General features: G+C 38.2%; 1 protein-coding gene across 4 annotated transcripts in view; it reads right to left on the bottom strand.

The window, feature by feature from the left end:
* CDK6 (cyclin dependent kinase 6) overlaps nt 1-19,592 on the bottom strand; it is a 228,415-nt gene that overhangs the window by 70,560 nt on the left and 138,263 nt on the right. For all 4 annotated transcript variants that reach the window (XM_090287226.1, XM_090287227.1, XM_090287228.1 and 1 more), the window contains one exon: nt 101-210. In XM_090287226.1, the coding sequence (XP_090143352.1) occupies nt 101-210 (110 nt within the window). The remainder of the gene's footprint in view (nt 1-100; nt 211-19,592) is intronic.

The raw sequence follows: 19,592 nt of genomic DNA, 5'->3' as shown, positions 1-19,592 counted from the left end.
CCCTCCTTGAAGCAGACATGCTATGCTGCCAGTTAAAATTACCCAAGACCGAGAAAGTTTCTTTCCAAGGAAGAGAGAGTGAAAAAAAGGTATTTCTTACTTTCTACGAAACATTTCTGCAAATATGCAGCCAACACTCCAGAGATCCACAGGGGTGGCGTAGCTGGACTGAAGCAAGACTTCCGGAGCTCTGTACCACAGTGTGACGACCTGCAACAGCAAATGGATATGAGTGTTACTGAGGGAGAAGGCTGTCTGCTAAGCACCTCATCTCAGGCGCTGTAATGCCAAGATTTGGTTCAGAAAGGTCATAGAAGGGCACTGAGGTAGAAGCAATAGGTACCTAGGACTCATCGCTAACAGGCCAGGAAATGACATCACCACCCCCTGGGTTCCTACCTCAGACTGCCTGTGTGTCTTATGAGGAGGGTAAAATAGCTGAGTTTCAGAGAGCAAAGACTTAAAAAATAAAGGCTTAAAATGACTCCTGTTTTTCTTAAGGGGCTTACAAAAATGTATTGGCAATGACTGCAGCTCAATTCCCAGGGGAGCATTGTTGGGAAATTAGATGATTCCAGTGACTCTGAAGTCTAAAGAGAGCACTAAGGACCAGTCAAAACTACTCGTATCATGAGACTGTGGGGAATTAAAATAAAGCCTCCTTCAATGCTGATCTTTTCAGAAAATGAATTAAAAAAAGAAGAACTTAAGGGACATGTGTAACCCGATTTGTTTATACTGTGTGCAAAAAAATCATTCAGAGGAAGAAATTCCAAAATGGGAAGAACCGTACTTACTATAGAACATTATATAATAACAGACAAAACACAACTGTAATTATTTCTGCCAGGTACAGAGGTGAGGAAAGCATATCATTAAGGCTTCAGATTTATAAGAGCACATAAGGGTTCAAGTGCTTCTTTTTTGGAGGGTGGAGTTTGGGCAGATATTTTATGGATGCCTGAAATGAAAGTGTATTCTTTATTGTCAGATAAGGAATTTAATACATAAAGCTATTACATAAGCTTTTTATATTATTCATATGATTCCTTTTATCCTCACATATTGTTTTGTCTACTTGTATTTTTGTTTATGTCTAAATTTCCTGATATTCTGCTTTATCTATTTCGATGGTAGAGGGCTTGGCACATGAAGATTGAAGTAAGTCTCCCAAACTGGCTGCCATCTGTCTCCTTCTCTCCTCGTATGCACGTGCTGCTCCTCCCTTCAGGGGATGAGGTCTAATTCACTTTCCAGTGAAGCTGAGCTGGCCTTAGATGACGGAAGTGACATCTGAGACTACCAAAGTGAGGCCACAAGAATTCCGGTAGCCTGAATCTTTCTGAATACTTCCTCTTGGAACCCAGCTGCCATGTAGTCACAAGCCCACAAAGATGTTCCAGCTGACACCTTCAACTGAGCTCTCAACTAAAAGCCATGTGAGTGGGTGACCTTGATATACAAGTCCAAATGACCCTTCAGGTGACTGTGGCCCCTGCCAACATACTTGGAGCAGAAGAACAACCCAGCTGAGTCCAGTTCAACCCACAGAATTGTGAGTGATAATAAAATGGTTGTTGTTTTAAGTTTTAGGGTGATAATATAGAATTATATAACAAGATTCTTAACCGGTTCATCCTCTTCATTTCATTTAGCATGTTTTACTTTGAATTCATACAAGACATCAAGTTTTGTTTAAGGAATAGTTGGTTGATATCTAATGGAGAGATGGTGGTGATGTAATAAAAGTTAAAAGAGAAAACAAACCCATGATACCAAATCAATGTTACTCAGGTTATCAGTTGGCTCCAACATATCTTCCCAGCACCATCTCTCACAGTGCTTCATATTCCTTACAGCCACGTCCCCTCTGAGACCCACCACTGGCTCCTAACCCTGAGTGCACATTGGAATCACCCGTGGGGCTTTTAGGAAAACATAGGTGTCTGGGCCTTATCTCACAATCACTGAATTAGGTTGGGGCCCTGGAGTTTTTCTTTTCTTAAAAAGAAACAAAAATCAGAACTCAGGTAACCCTAACCCTTGGCTAAGTTTGAGCACCATTCATTATACACACATGTCCTCCAGCTCTTGCCCCCATCCTTTCGTTGACACTGTTCTTCTCAGCTGGAAAGCTCTTCTTTCTCCTCTCCACATGTGGCAATTCTACTGAGCCTACAAAGCCCCGCTCTGATACCATTACTTCCCTGAGCGCACTGTCACCTGAGAATCACACCTTGTAACATAGTTCATAAAAAATATGGTTTGTTCTGGAGGATATGGATCCAATTTTAATCCACTGTTATGTCTGCAAAGGCCCATCACAATACCGTACACATTAAAATTGGGGTTTAACAAATACCAAATTAAGGCAATCATTCCTAAAAGATAAGTGGGCAAAATTAAATTACCAGTCATTCCCCCAAAACAAGGTACTTACTACTTCTGCTGAGTAGAGTGTTCAATTCTGAGTGCTAGTCTGCTTCATTAATGTTTTTAGCTGGAGGAACATATTTCTCTACTTCTCTGATATACTGTAAACAAAAGTGCAGGTGCAAACTGTCTCCATATAGTTCCACTTAAGTGGTTTATAGACATACACAAACACTGTGAGGTCACACCCTTATCTTCTCATCTCAACTTGAAATAAAGTCTAGCATCATATGAGATGAAAAATTTAATCTGGATACAGCATCATTTCAGGTTGTCTTAAAGAGGCAGTGATTTCTGATTGATTACCCAACCCAAATCACTTTACTAGAACTATCTTCATTTTCAGTACTTTAATCAGTGATACTTATTACAATCATCAAATAAATGTTTAGACAGATTAAGATAGGAAAAATATTCATATGTTTAAGAAGTTCCCTTCCACTCTTTTAAAAATTTTGTTAGCATTCAAAATGGATAATGAATCCAATGTTTAAAAAATGTTTATTAATAATGACAGTATGTCACTCATCTATTTTATTAATAACATATTAATTACATTACCAGAGTTCCTAATATTGTACCATCCTTGACTTCTTAGAATAAATCATTCCTAATTATGGCTTACTATTCTTTTAATAGACTGTTGGATTCTATTTGCTAATTTTTTTAGAATATTTACATATTCTTAAGTGAGAATGATCTATAGTTACCTTTTTGTTAATTTTTCATGGTTTGGTATTAGAGATATGCAAGCTTTCTATCCTTTTCTATATTCTGAAATATTAGAAACAACGTAAGAATAACCAGTCCTTTAAAGGGACTTACTTGTAAAACCATCTGGGTCTGGATCCTTCTTAGCAATGTGTCTTTAACAATCTTATGACTGTCTTCTTGCCAATTAGTCTATACAGGTTTCAACCTCTTTATGAGTCAATTCTGCTAATGGTAACAAATTTTCCTATGAAAATTCTTAATTTAGATTTAAAAATGTATTGGTTTAATTCTGTACATGGTTATTTCATAGTTATTTTAATATCGCCTGTTTCCTTGGAGTTTTGAGAAAATCTGAGTTTCTCTTTCTTAATGTTGTATATTTTTGTTTTTGCTTTGTATCAATCAGGTTTGTCAGTTTAGCTATATATATACTTTATTTAAAAAACTGAAATGAAGTTTTATTTCCATTTTGGGAGGATTGTTGTTTTATTTTATAATTTGTTGACTCCTATTTATCTCGTTTTTGTGAATCTTTAAGTTTTCCTAATTTTTGTTAATCTTTGAATAATATGTAATTTAAAAACTTTAAAAATCTTTAAATAATATGTAATTTTCTCTTAAAACAAGAGTAAACTAATTTGAAGAATAGATTATTTAGTAAAGTGTTTTACAATTTCTATGTGGTCATAAAATTTCCACAAAATTCTTTATTATTTATGGTTATCCTCTAGCTTCTGGATTTCTAATTTTATTCATCATGCACAGAGAATGTAACCTGTGTATAGTTCCCACTTGGTAGAATTTATTATTGTTTTCTTCATAACTATGCACATACTTGGTTTCTGTTCTGTAGGATATAAGGGGAGTATTCTCTTTTAAGTTCTTTATTAACAAGATTTTTATCTCAGACATATCCTTATATTTTTTGGTATTTTATTTGCCAAACCCTAAAAGAGAATCTGAGTTTTTGTTTTCCTTCTCCCAGAATCTCCTTGTGTTTCTTAGGGTTTCTGCCTTATACACATTGGCCTATGTTTTTGGTAAATAAAAGTTATAACAAGAAAAATATTATTATAAAGAAAATTTAGGCAATGGCAGACCTAAAATATAAAATAAATACATAAATCCTAGTAAGTCAGCTACAAAATATAATGGGAAAAAGATCTCATCCACAATAGTAACAAAAAATCTAAAACACTGGAGAATTAAAAAAAGGGCTTTTTATATAAATAAAATGATATATTATTGTTAAAGAACATAAAAAACAGTTAAAATAGGAAGACAGACCATGACTAAGATGGGGAAAAGATGTATTATAAAGATAATAGTCACTTCTATATTAACACAAAAAATTTAAGACAGTTCAATGCTTTTGTTGAGGAATGTAATTTTGAAAATAAGGTACCCCTGGCTGAATAAATGCTTAATAGTTTTAAGGGCATTTGCTCTGTTACCAAAATATTTTCTAAGGTACAGCAAATAAAAGGGTGGCTAACATTAAAAAAAAAAAAAAAGTAAATTCCAGAAGAGACTGACATATTAGTAAAGTTTAAAGTTCTTATAGGTGGCTGCATTTCCTCTTAGTAAGAGAGAAAATGTACTTCAGTAGGTGAAAGCAAGATAACTGGCCATTCATTTGGAAGAAAATAAGTTTGATCCCTACTTTATACATCTATATAAACCTATAAGAAGAAACTGTACATAAGATGACAGGCCTAAGAGCAGGCTAGAAAAATGTGTTGGGAGGAAACAGAAGAGGACCATGGCTATGGATGCCTATTTCAGCATGATGGAACATCCAGAAGCCTGAGGTGACAACATTAATAGATCCAGCTATTTGAAACTGAAACGCTCTTCAGGAAACACTCTAAATAAAGGCCAAAGATTAAATGACAAACTGGTAGAAAACATCTAAAACAAATGATGTCAATAAAATAATATAACAGAAAAACAGATGAAAATATGAAAGATAATTTACATGAAGAAAAAAAGCTATCAAATATATTCAATCTCATTAAAAGGAAGAAAGAAAGGAAGGAAGGAAGGAAGCCATGACAATAAAGTACCTGACTGGCAGAAACAAACAGAATGACACTATTCAGGAATAGCCATGGTATGGGAAAACTTTTAAATTGTGAATTGGCACAAATTTTTAGAGGACGAGCTATTATAAAATGTATAAAATCAATAGTTTCCATTGTCCTGGACCCAGTGTTCCACCTGTGAAAATTTATCCTACAGAAATATTCATACTAGTGCACAAAGAGGTATTCACAGGGTGTTTACTTCCACAATAATTTCCCACAGGGGATTATTATTCAGGCATCAATAAAGGTGAGCGAGTTTTTCATCCTGCTCATTCTTGCTCACCCTCAAAGATGTCCGTAACATACTGTTAAGTGAATAAATAAGTTTTGTAACTGTGTGAGATACATTCTAATTTTTATCACCAGGTCATGTGTGGGTGTACGTATCATAATCACACATGTATACAAAACCGTCTGCCAGGGCACACAGACACCACGCGTTAAATGGACAGTGGGCACAAAAACCTGAAAGTGCATGAGGTAGAAAGTTGCAAGACCAGTCAGTTGCTGTCAGTACTCACATTATATAGCTGAGAAAAAGGAATTTCAGAGAGGTTGAGTAATATGGCCAGTCACAGAGCCGAGACATGAAGGCGCTGGGGTTCTCACCAGGGCTGTCTGACTTTAACCCTGTGCTCCTCCCTCAGCATCCAGCATGGCACCTTTGTTCGGTGCTCCAAGTGTCCACAAATGAACAGGCAGACGTATAGGTTGTTATTAAATTTACTTTTAAGTAATAAATTAATGAATTTTTTTAGAGAAAGAGAGAGGGGAAGAGAGGGAGAAAGGGAGGGAGAGAAACATCAATGTGTGGTTTCCTCTCACATGCCCCCAACTGGGGACCTGGCCCGCAACCCTGGCATGCGCCCTGACTGGGAATCCAACCAGAAACCCTTTGGTTCACAGACCAGCCCTCAATCCATGGAGCCACACCAGCCAGGGCTACTTTGAAATACCTAACGTGAACTTTTAGGAGCTTGCAGATCTTAAAAACTTCAGCTACCCTTTGGGGATCACAAGATTTCCTTTAAAAAAGGGTTTAAAAAAATGGTTTCTATTACTCCAAAATTTAGTTCTGGTCCACATCAGTGCTCTGTTTGATATGACATCTATTCATCAAATTCTCATAATTTCAATGAAAGCTAAGATTTAAAAATCTCTTTGGTATTCTCAAGATGGTTGCTTGGTGTCTGTGTATGTAAACCACTGTCATAAAGAGAGGACGTAGATTCATTAATTAGGTTTATGTTTACACTATTAGAATTATCAGTATTTGTCTAATGAGGCAACTTTCTGGTTTAATCTTTGTGGAATTCAACATGCTTAAATACCAAATCAAAGTATGAATTGTTCAAGACTTACATTTCTGGTTAATTCTCTAAGAAGATAACCCCAACAATGCCCTAGGCCTACATTTATATAAGAAATTACTACCTTCTGCAATAGATATAAATCTAACAGTTTCCCCAGCTTTAATTTGCTAATTTATGTGGCCGCTCTATATTTTTTGACCCAGCCCCCTTTAATCCTCACTTTAAGGCACTGTAATTTAAAGCATCTCAAATGATGACCATTTCTGTAATTTCATGGGATTTAAAATATGTAAGTTTCAAGTTTTTGGAATAAATTGCAACAATTTTCCTTGACAGTAAAATGTAAAATGTTTGTTAGGAATTATTATACTTCTGTGCCTCTAAAAACTTCTGATAAAGACTGCCTAAGTTAAAACCAGTTTGAGTCACACATATGAAAACATATTAATTTTTGTTTGAAAGTTTTATAAAAAATGAGCAAAATCAATAAAAACATTTCAAGATTTTAGTGCATGAAATAAGGAAGTTCTCAACAATGTACTTAGCTTCTGCCTAAAAGTTCTCTACATTTTATAATTCTAAATATCCTTAAAAATAAAAATATAAGGGTAAATTTAAAAACACATTGAGGGAAAAAATGATTGCAATGTATAAAAGATCAACACTTAGAAATCTATGACAAAGGTGACTTCTAATGATAACAATGCAGTTATCTACTAAGCCAAGATAACAATAGGAACTAGGGACAGACTGGTGGTTGGAGCCAGCTGGAACCAAAGCAAATACAATGTTTATTACAATCATTACACGTATTAGCAGCCTCTAGAGGTGCTGAATGGATTTGGCAACCAGAGGGGGAGCGGAAGACTGGGTGGGTGGGGGGTGGCATTCAAGGATATTTACACAAGTGGATGTATCTGTTTAAAGTGCTTTGATCTCTGTTCACAATTTTTTTGAACCAAATCAATAACAGTATAAGATAAAGTAGAGCCAAGGCCAACTCTGACTCAAAATACATGTCAGAGGAAACCACTCCTCTTTAATATTAAATTTAACAGTTTTTAAAAAAAATTCATGTACCCTTTTAACCAAGAAGCTGAAAAACTTTGTAGATGTTTTCTGAATCTTCCTTATTATATGGCTACCTGCTTGAAGAGCAGAGAAGCATGTTATGAACACTGTGCTGGATATCTTCCTTTTGCTTCTCCAAATGGTCTCTGCCCTGGGGGGCGGGTCTGTGTCTATCATAGGCTTCCAGCTTCTTACTGGGTTTGGCCAATGGGAAGACTAGGCAGGAGTTCAGAGACGGGGAGAAGGGTGAAGCAGAGTCTTTAACACCTTGATTTCCTCCCAGCTGCCTGATCCGGTAACTGCTCCCCTTCTTCCCTTCAAGCCTAGGAATGGTAACAGCCTGGCTGCAACTAGGGCTAAAGTCACAGCACCATGTCCTGCACTTCTTCTAAACCCACTTCTTTGTAAACCTTGTCTCTGTGAACAAACCTCCCTTGAATTATCTTACTTTGAGTGTGCCACTGATCTCCTGTTGGGATACTAACTAATACATTCAGTTTGTAGAGGAAAGTTGTGTGAGTGGCAACTTCTCTAAGCCACTGTCAGTCTCTTCATCTGTAAGGGGACGTTTAGACGGGATGGTCTATAAGGTGACCTCTGTTAACATCCTAAGAATCCCTAAATGAGGTGGCAATGGCAATAAAGATTTAAAAAATTAAATGTATATACTGTACCTACCCAAGAACTCTCTCTTTGGACATCCTTGCCTGTCCTTTGGTTTAGTAATTATTCATGGAGTGTACAATGTGAGGATATTCTTCTGCTGGGGCCCCGGTCAACAAGTCTCAGATACAAACTTAAATAATGATTTCTGAGGAATATGGATGCAATCCTTGGAAGAGCTGAAAATCTTTATATTGCCAAAGTGAAGGCTTTCTATGGTGTGCTGGAACCAATCCTCGGTGGATACCAAGGGATGACTGTAATTATATATCTTTAAAAAAGGATCTGGACCCGCAATGGCACAGGGAAAATGAGCTCAAATGGGTATTCCCTCCAAGTATGGATGAACGGGAGCTTTGGGGAAGAGTCACGCAGTAGACAGGGCTTGTGTGCTGTGAGGGGATGATAACGACCCACTGAGGGATGAATGGAAGCGGAGTTCAGAGATCCAGGCTTCTAACCTTCAATGATACCAGTGGCACGACCACCTCTTCCTGAGCCTTCAACCTCTCTGTCATGTGGTTAGTTTCTAAGCAGATCTACCTAAAAAAGGATTTAACTCCAGACACCAAATCAAGCCTTTAAAGGTCCATATGAGCTTCAATTCAATTCATCATGTGAGTGCCCCAGCATGAGAGGTACCCTGTTAGTCCTGGAAAGGGTGGTTGCTAATTAAAAAAGAAGGCAAATGAGCTGGCTGAAGGACAACTGGGGGCAGAGGTGAGGGTGGGGTGTCTGTGTAGTGATTTAAGTGAAGAATGCTAGAGTCCCAAGCTAGTGTTCCTCCTACTTTCCCAGTAACTCCCTGGAGGTCTGTTCTCTCACCAGTCCCTTAAATTCTCTTCTCTAAGGCTAGACCCTCAGGTGGTTACTTTTCTCAAGTGATGCACAATCCCTGGGAAGCGTGATATGTGGATGCCACCCGAGTACATACTCTGCAGAGCATCTGACCCACATTTCCAGCTGTCTCCTGCACATCCCCACTTAGTACTCCCATAGGTACTTCAACTTCAGAATGGGTCAATTGTCTTTCCTCTGATGCTTACTTCTCTTAGATTCTCTCTCTGAAAGGAAAATCACCACCTACCCAGGCTCCCCATGCACCTCCATTATCAATGAAGTTGCCAGATCCTGACAATTTCATGGGAACCCTGTCCTCTCCTGATGGTCACAATAGCTTCATCTGGGGTCTTTTCCCACCAGTCTTTCTCCTTCCTCTCTATTGCACTTGAAGCTGTGCTCACCACACTCCTGTTTAAAATCCTTCATCCATTCTCCGGAGCTTTTAATATCAAGTTCAAGTTCAATATACTGACGATGCCCTCATGATATGGCTCCCTCCTTTTATTACCTGTTCTTCCTTCCCATGAAAGCTTTCCTCTACCTGCTCAGAGGCTTTATCGCTGTTCAACTATGTGTGTTGTCACGCCTCATGGCTTCCCACATGCTGAGCCCTTTCTCTGGAATGTCCTCTCACAACACCATTCTTAATTCTTGTGAACCTCGCCCTGCCTAGTCCTCCCCAATTACACATAATCACAGCACTTACACACTGTGTACTTACTGCCTACTAGACCCCAAGCCAGTCCTTTGAGGACAGAGACCACTCCTAAGTGGACTTTTCATCCCCAGCACCTCCCAGAGTGCTGTGTACAGCAGGCATAAAATAAATATATGTTCTGATAAATCTATGGGTAGCCAGCAGATAGCAGAATGGGTGGTGACAGGGCTGGGATGGATAAGCCAGGTCAGGATGCAAGGGTTTCTAGTAGAGTATAAATTTACAGCCCATCATGTCCTCAGACACCAACCATTCTGAGAGTCTGCCAACATTATCTTTAGTGAGCAGATGCCTTTTTATTTTATTATTTAAAAAATATTTTATTCATTTATTTTTAGAGAGAGTGGAAGGGAGAAAGAAAGGGAGAGAAATATCAATCAGCTGCCTCCCGTATGCACCCCGATTAGGGACCGGACCCACAACCCAGGTATGTGCCTCGAGAGAGATTGAACTGGTGACCTTTAAGCTTTATGGGACGATGCCCAACAAACTCAGCCACACCGGTCAGGGCAACAGATGACTTTTTAATAAAGTGTGATGACCATTTTATTTTTGTAACATGAAGTTTTAAAACGCCTGAAGGGCCCGTGTTTTCCTTCAGGCTGTATTGTTTAAATTTCATCTTGAACTCATGAAACTTAAAATAGTTACCACTTGCTAAATGACTATTATGTTTCAAGTAACAAATTCATTCTCTTTTTAGAAGTACAGTATAGTTTTGATTTTGACAATAAACAACCACACACTTGATCTCTCTCTGCCTTCACCATAGAAACCAAGCAAATATTTGTAGACATTCCTTCAGCCTTCGCAGATAAGTAGAAATGAAAATTATTTTGAATACAGGATATGGCAGGCTGTGGAGTTCATCGTTTCCTTTAAAAGTTGTTTTAACCCTTAAGAAATTCTATATGCTTTGGGAGGCCACAGAATCACTCAGGTTTGTAAGAGAATTTAAAACAAGCTTTTTATTATGAAAATAGTCAAACGTCCCTAAAGTCTGTACTTCTTTCTCCTTGGTTACCATGTTCACTTTTTACATATGCTGCATGTAAACCTGCCAAAGGAGCACTTGCAAGATACATGGTTAGTGCAAGGGATGAGTGAAATGGAAGCATGTTTTTAAAATCTAAGTTCAGGCTCAAACATTCTCCAACATCCTAAAATCCTGTGGAAAATGCACAGTCTGGGGACCCTGACTACTCCTACCTACCACTTTATAACACTATTCCAAAGTAAAAGAAAAATTCACATCATTGGACAAAAGAAACAGTCAGTTTTGAAGACTCAGTGCAACTGTCTAGATGTCAGACATCAATCTGGATTTTCCTATATGATTTCAAAGTTACTAAAAACAGGAGGTCTGATATAAAAAGTATCCTAGCTCTTTATTTTCTCCTTTCCTTTTATAAATTTGATTCTTTTATTTTAATTCTTCCTTTTATTTTTTTCTTCTTTTAAAAATGTCCCCATGTTTCTTTGCTAAAATGCTTTTCTATTCTTACAGATTTTTAAATATCTGTACATTCTATATGAGTGAAGGGGAAGGAAAGGATTACTAGAGGGAAAATAGTTCCATTAATTAAATAATAATTATAAAAAATATAAATTCATTTTTTCTTGATGAGCCACAATGCTTCTCTTAAAATTGTCTCAGTTTCTAAGAAGAACCACACTACTACCACGGAGCTGGCAGAGTATTTCTAAGTATATCCGCTATTAGGAGAGATACAAGGGTGAACAGAAAAACCAGCGGAAGGCTTCTCACCTAGGCTCAGGAGCTCCTGCACATGGGCTCAGGTCAGTGTGGTTGCTTCATGCAAACGCTACTTGAAAGGAAAAGTAACACTGACATTTAGGTAAAACTTTGCTTTTACCTCAGAACTGATTCAAAGAAAAACTACTTTTCCACTTATAAGCAGTTCAAAGAACGCTGCTGCTTTCTAGAAATCTGTGGCAGGTAGCTTCTTTCATCCTTGAAACTGCTAGGGCTTTAAAAAATGGTCTAAGAAGTGATTGCAATGATATGGAAGAAAACACCTAGGTCACACAAAATATTTAAAATATTTTTTAGTAATTGAGGGGTAGTCTTAAGTAGCTATTATAGATGCTTAATATAAAGTGGACCCTGATATATGGCAAAAATAGAAGCAGGACAGAGTGATGCCATCTGTGAAAGCCTTCCAGAACATTCTGAGAGTGGGAGTGTCTCCTTGCATTACATAGTACACTTCCCTTATAGCCCCATGCTCATGTGTGGAATCTGCTTCCATCCTACCACCCCTACAAAACCAAGTAGCAGGGGCTGGGTCTTGATAACTTTTGGGTATCCAGAGCCTGGCACACTGTCTGGCACACACCAGGCATTCAATAACTATTTGTTATATGTAGGACCAAGAAGTTATTGCAAACTTGCTCCCAAACCACAACACCAAAACCAAACCAGGGAGGAAAGAATCCAAACCAGGGAGGAAAGAATCCATCTGCCTTTGGATTACTCTGAATGCACAAAAGGTGTTCCAGATTCATAAATATGGCAAACAAAGTCAAATTTATACATCATACCTTGGAGAAAATTTCTTGTAACGAGCAAGTAAGTTTTTGCTACCTGTTGGCACCTACTATAGGCAGGTAAGTAGGTAGATAGATTGTTTAAGGCATTCATTTATTTGTTTATATTGAAGTATACGCAGATCTTAAGATGTCATGCATTTGTACATATGCAGGAACCTGTGTAACTACCGAGATGTAGGATATTTACACCACCACAGAAGGCCTTCTTGTGCCCTTCCTAGTCAGTGTCATTCCTGCACCCCCACTCTGACTTTTATCACCATGGGTTAATGCTGTGGGGTCTTGAACTTCCTATAAAAGGAAATGGGCAGTTTTTTTATCTGGCTTCTTCTGCTCAACCTAATAATTAAATTGTCCAGGTGGTTGTGCCTATCAGTCACTTGTTGCCTTTCATTGTGGGTTAGTGTTTCACTGTGTCAACAAGCCAGAATTTATTTAGCTTTTTTTCCTTTTTTTTCCTGTTGAGGGATGTTTCTAGTTCTTGGCTATGGTGAATAAACATTCTTCTGTGAACATCTCTGTGTATGTCTCTTGTTGGACATGGTATTCATCTTCATATATATATATATATTGAGCGAGAGAGATGGAGGGAGGGAGAGAGACAGACAGACACACACACACACGGAAGACATGTTTAGTAGATGCAACAAAATAGCTTTTTCCAAGTGGCTGAACAATTTCATACTCCCACTAGGATTTCATGAGTTGCCAGTTTCTCTCTATCTTTGCTACCACTTGATATCTCAACTTTCAAGTTAGTGTAGAGTGGTACCGCCTGCACTTCTGACTAACAAATTTATAAGAATATATGGTTCTAAAAATGATAATATAGTTTGTATTTATTAAAGCACTAACTAAACTCTCTGTAAAGATAGAATAAATAAAGTAGTGCCTCTCTATGTCATGATTCACTTATCGCGGCCTCACTGTATCATGGGATTTTAAAAAATATTATATTTAATTATTTGTCACAGATTTTTCGCTATATTGTGGGATTTTACGGTACTGTATATGTATGTTGTTAAAGTTACATAGGTTTAAGAGTGTAGAATATGTTTAAGGACATAAGTAGTGTTTATAAAAGTGTGGAAAAGGTTAGTAAGGGAGTGGGAAAGGTTAATAAGGGACTGGGAATGGTTTCTAAGTGTGTGGGAAGGGTTTATAAAGCCTTAAAATATATATAAATACTAAAATAAATGTAAAGTTCCTACTTCACGGATTTTCACCTATCATGGGGGGTCTAGAACATAATACCCACGATAAGGGAGGGAATACTGTAATGATACTTATCACATCAGAGAAGGAAAACTCTGACTCCAAAAAACCTCCGCTGCCTTGCGGCATACCTCTTCAGGGGAAAGGCTAAGGGAGTAAACCCCGACAGAAAATCCGGAGCCGGAGTCCCTAAGGCGGTTTGACGTTGTAGTCAACACCGGCAACTCCTGCGGCGCACCTGAAGCCAAGCTGTATCGACTCCGTCTTTCCCTTGGACCCTTCAGCTGCGAAGAGAGGGGGGGTCTGCTGCATGGGCAACAGCAGACCCTCCATATCACCCTGCCCAGGCTCTGTAGCTTCAGCTTCTCTGGAGAGGACACTCCAGAGTCATCATAAGATGTCGATTCAACACGGGAGGAGACAGATACCGTGTCACTCCCGAGTTGGACTGCACAGCCATTCTCGGCGGTGCAGATAGACTCTTAAGAAGCTACACCATCGTCTCTCGAGACGGACGGCTGCCGACGATACTTATCATATGTGCATACATGGGTGACTCAGTAGTTTAAGACAATTTAAAAAATGTTAGGCTTCTCTTCTCACTTTTACCCCTGCTGTATCTGACTCAGAAAATTCCCAGGTCTTTGAAGCATTCTGTTTGTTCTTCTTCTGGAGGTGTACAAACCATATATTTACACACAGTTCTTCAACAATTTGGGCATTAAATAGGGAAACTAAACTGAAAAATATTTTGAAATGTTTGTGCCAAGATTCAAAGTTAAACTATTAACAATGTAAAAGTCTCAGAAGTTGTTGGACGATGGTTTTTACTAGCTTTCCTCTATGAAAATAATTCTGAAACATCATTAGAAATCAAAGTACAAAACCAAACCTGTCGGTATAGTCCTTGAGTTTAATTAAGGGGCAAACCCAAATGCTGCCCCTTTTCCTTCTGAACATATCATTTAGTCACATTCCCAGGAATGAAATTTAAACATGGGAGCCATGGCAACTATTTTGGGGGTGGGCTTCAGGACAATCATCAGTGCACATGTGGCAGTGTCTTCCCCTGTTTAGAAACTTTGAAAACATGCAGAAATTATTTTGTTCAGTTAGTGGATGAATGTTTGCAGAGTGCTGCTTGGTGCTTGGCACTCAGTGCTAGAGAATGAAGCAGTTCCTACCTTCACAGGGCTTCCAGTATCGCTAACTGAAAAAGTATCTTGGAGAAGATGTGGAAGGAACCCATTTGGCTATACTGTTAAATCTTGGTCACATTTTTAACCCCATTTACCACACTAAAAGCTCTGAGAAGTTCTATAGTTTATAAAGAAACCTAGTCAATCCAACCTTTGCCAAGTATTGTCCATGGAATGGTATTTTCCTCCTCACATAACACCTACTATCGTGGAATTAGGGTTCCTTGAAAAATGCTTTGAAAAGCAATAGTATATAACATTGCACAGGTTAGGAGCATAAATAATCCAAAATAAATTTTGAAATGTATGCATGCATACAACTTAACATCTTAACTAGTGTCATCCTGAAAAGTAAGAGCTAATATAACTGGCTTCAAGCAGGCAAAATCTGGTTTTGCATTGAAAAGAAAAGTACAAAATGAAAATTAAAGTTGCAAAAGTACCCTTCATGCCTTTGGTATAACCATTATAACACTGACAACCACTATGCAGATAGATGGTGGAGAAGTCATTTTTGAATTTTAATTTATTGTTTTCTACTTAGAAGTCTTAATGTCTTTATTGACTATCCTATTTCTGTTACTACAGATATGCTCACATTTGGAAAGTGACTGTTCTGAATAAATACTTTACTTATTTCAATGACTTCTTTATGGTAAAAGTAGAATGCAGAAAAAGTTCTGGTTATTTAAACTTTCTGGCTGTTTAACAATACATCATTTGGGGAGAAGTTTATTGTAGTGTAACGTTGAAGTTCACCAGTATTTTTTGGGCAAGCTAACATGATAGAGATTGAGACTCTAAAGACAGATACTAGACAATGCCTGTTCTAGAGGAGTTTGGAGTCTAGTGAGGCAACTATAAAAAGAAATAACGGTAATACAGTGTGGTTGGAATTATAATAAGGCACGGAGAAAGTGCTATGAAAACACAGATGACTTCAGTAAAGAGAATAGGTGATTTATTTCTCCTGTAATAAAGTACACACAATCTGTATACAGTAAAAATATGACTCCAATCAAGAAATTGATATTTATTAAGCACCTATTTTATACTATAAATCTGCATGCCAGACTTTCTTAAATGTCACATTACTACCAGTCTCATAGAATTTCATATTGTTCTCAAAAGGAATGTAAAATATCTCAGATTCTTGGGTGATTTTATATCCCGAATTAGAGGGAGCCAAGCTAAAGTTAATCTTACATTTTGGAAAAAGTCTAAGGCAAAGATCATATGCAAGCAATCCCCGGGATTTGTAATCAGAAATACAGCAGGTCCTCAAATAACGTCATTTCCTTACAATGTTGATGAGGAAAAAAATAAAGATTCCTGGCTGGGGCCACTGTCTGTGTGCATGTGCAGGGTGTCTCTGGGTGCTCCAGTTTCCTCCCACAGATGTGTATGTGAGGTGAACTGGTGGTGTCTACACTGTCCCAGTCTGAGTGTGGGTGCGTAGGTGTGCATGGCCTGTCCGGAGTGGGTTTCTGCCTGGCATCCTGAGCTGCTGGCACAGGCTCTGGCCACCCATGACCTTGAACTTGAATAAGTGGATTGGAACATAATTATCTTACTTGTTTCAATTTATCTTTCTTAAATGTATGCATAGCTCACATTTATTTCAATATTTTATATTAGAAGTATTTTGAGTCATTGTTTAGAAGTTTGGTGATGTTTTTGTGACCAGAAATATGCCATAGGAACTTAACTCTTGTTTCTGCCACTTAGTCTATGGTAAAATTAGTTTTGTTATGCGCAGTTTACAAGCTTCAATTCCTAGCTTTCCAGAACCTATCAACGATGTTAAGTGAGGACGTAACGTCTACTCACCACATGCTTCATTTCACAGAGCCAGCAGAGGGGGTAAACCTCTTTAAAAAAGGAAAAGCCTCTGTATATATGGAACAATGTTAGACTTCAGATGTAAAGAAAGCCTTTGATATAAAAGAAAAGCTGGGTGCAGAGACACATATTTCGAATACAGGGAAGTAATTTAACTACTTTTTAAAATTCCTGAAAATCTGTATTAACACAAGAGAGTAACAAGCAATCACTGAATACACCGAGCGATGTCATCTTATTGTCCCTATGGGCCAGGACTGAAAGCATGAACTCTTCCATTTGAAAACCATGGCAATCAGAAATTTCCACAAAATACATCCTACACCAAAAACTAACTAATTGGCATTAATAGGAAGGAACTTCAATAGTACATTTGCTGAAGAACAACAGCTACTGTCAGCTGAGTGCCAGTTTCACTTCAAAGATAAGTCCATATACACCAATCACAGTATATGTCTGTCTCAATTTCTAAGACTAAGAAGCTGCTACCTGTGAAGAGAATGGAAGCTTCTTTATTGGAATTCTCCAATCCTTTGTGGATGTTATAATAAATTCATTTTATAACAAAGCTACATTTTTTATGTAGTCCCATTTATTTACTTTTTTTTTGTTTCCCTTGTCTGGGGAGATATGGCCATGAGCAATATCCAAGATTTTACTGCCTATGTTTTCTTCTAGGACTTTTATGGTTTTGGGTCAAAATTTGAGTCTTTAATCCATTTTAATTTATTCTTGTGTGTGATATAAGAAGGTGGTCTAGTTTCATTTTTCTGCACGTATCTGTCCCAATTTTCCCAACACCACTTACTGAATAAACTATCTTTAGACCATTGTATGTATTTATTTCTTCTGTTGAATAATATGGTAAGTGAAATAAGCCAGTCAGAGAAAGACTAATACCATATGATGTCACGCGTATGTGGAATCTAATGAACAAACTGAACTAACAAGCAAAGTAGAGACAGACACACTCATAGACAGAGAGCAGGCTGACAGCTATGGGGGAGGGGGGGAGATTAGAGGGTGGAGGGATTGAGTAAAAAGGAAAAAGGACTCATGGACATGGACAGCAATGTGGCGATTGCAGAGGAGGGTATAAGAAGGTTAAATGGTAATGGACAAATACAATAAAAAAATTTAAAAAATAATGAATAAATTCTACATGCAGGTCTACATCCAGGTCAGGAATGTTGTTCACAGAAACTTCACATTTAAAGACATGGAACTATGATCAGATAAAGGCATAGGTAGACACACTTTGCCTCCTTCTACAATCATAAGAAGGATTACGTGTACCTCAAAACAAAAAACCAGAACTACCAGAAAATCGAACTTCACGCAAGTCCAATAAGCAGAGATATAAAGAAATAATACTCATCCAAACAGGCAGGAGGGGCGGAGACGGGGAGCCAGGGCGGAGAGGGCACAGTGTGGTGGCGGTGGCGGTGGCAGCAAGGCAGTGGTTGTGGCTGGCCAGAGGAAATAGTCACACATTATAAAAGCTGGGAGTAACACCTGGGGAGCGATCTCAGCTTCAGGCCAGACCTCACAGATCATGGTTTCAGCGCTGGGTAAAATAAAGCCTCATTGCTTCTGGCTGTGAAAGCCAGTGGGGGTTGGGGTGGCAGAAAAAATTGCCAGTCTCAAGAGAGTCCATTTAGAGGGTCCCATGGTCCAGAATGTCTGCAAACCCACCCACTCAGGGAACTATCTCTAGCACAACAGCTAGAAGGGCACCAATTGCATACAGGAAACACGTGAGGTGAATGGAAAAGGGGCAAGTGCTGAGCAACTGGCATTGTTCCCTCTCAGACCCCTCTCCCTCACACAGTGCCACAACGTGGTAAAACGGGTCACCCTGTACTGACGAATACCTAAGGCTCTGCTCCTTACAATGTAACAAGAGCGATGGCTCTACCTAAGACTCAGAGGCAAACACAGAAAGCTGTCAAGTTGAGGAGACAGAGAAGTATGGCCCAAAAGAGAGAACAGATCAAGGCTCCAGTGGGAGAACTAAGTGATGAGGATATAGCTAATCTAACAGATGAAGAGTTCAAAACACTGGCGATAATGACGCTCACAGAAACTGAGTACAGCAAATGAATAATGGAAAAAGTGAAGGCTATACAGTACTAAGTGAAATGAAGAAAAATCCACACAAAACCAATGGTGAAGGGAAAGAAGCTGGTGTTCAAATCAACGATTTGGAACCTAAGGAAGAAATAAACAGTCAACCAGACAAAATGAAGAAACAAGTATTGAAAAAAAGTGACGAGAGGCTTAGGAACCGTTGGGACATCTTTAAACGTACAAACATCTGAATCATAGAGGTGCCAGAAGGAGAAGAGAAAGATCAAGAAAGCAAAAAGTTATTTGAAACAATAATGAAAGAAAACTTCCCTAATTTGGTGAAGGAAATAGACATATAAGTCCAGGAAGCACAGAGAGTCCCAAAGAAGTTGGACCCAAAGAGGACCATACTAAGACACATCATAATTAAAATGCCAAAGGTTAAAGATAAAGAGAGAATCTTAAAAGCAGTAAGAGAAAAGCAGAGAGTTACCTACAAAGGAGTTCCCATAAGACTGTCAGCTGATTTCTCAAAAGAAACTTTGCAGGCAAGAAGTATTCGAAGTGATGAAAAGCAACGACCTATAACCTAGATTACTCTATCCAGCAAAGCTATCATTTAGAATGGAAGAGCAGATAAAGTGTTTCCCAGACAAGGTAAAGCTAAAGGAATTCATCATCACCAAGCCATTATTATATGAAATGTTAAAGGGACACATTTACAAAAAAGATCAAAAATATGAACAGTAAAATGACAACAAACTCACAACTACCAACAAATGAATCTAAAAAAACAAAAACAAACTAAGCAAGCAACTAGAACACAAATAGAATCATAGGGTATGGAGAT

Source organism: Furipterus horrens, unplaced genomic scaffold, assembly GCF_987537825.1.
Source record: "Furipterus horrens unplaced genomic scaffold, mFurHor1.1.pri manual_scaffold_9, whole genome shotgun sequence".
NCBI lineage: Eukaryota > Metazoa > Chordata > Mammalia > Chiroptera > Furipteridae > Furipterus > Furipterus horrens.
The sequence above is the reverse complement of the archived record's forward strand: the minus strand, read 5'-3'. Positions and strand labels throughout refer to the sequence as shown.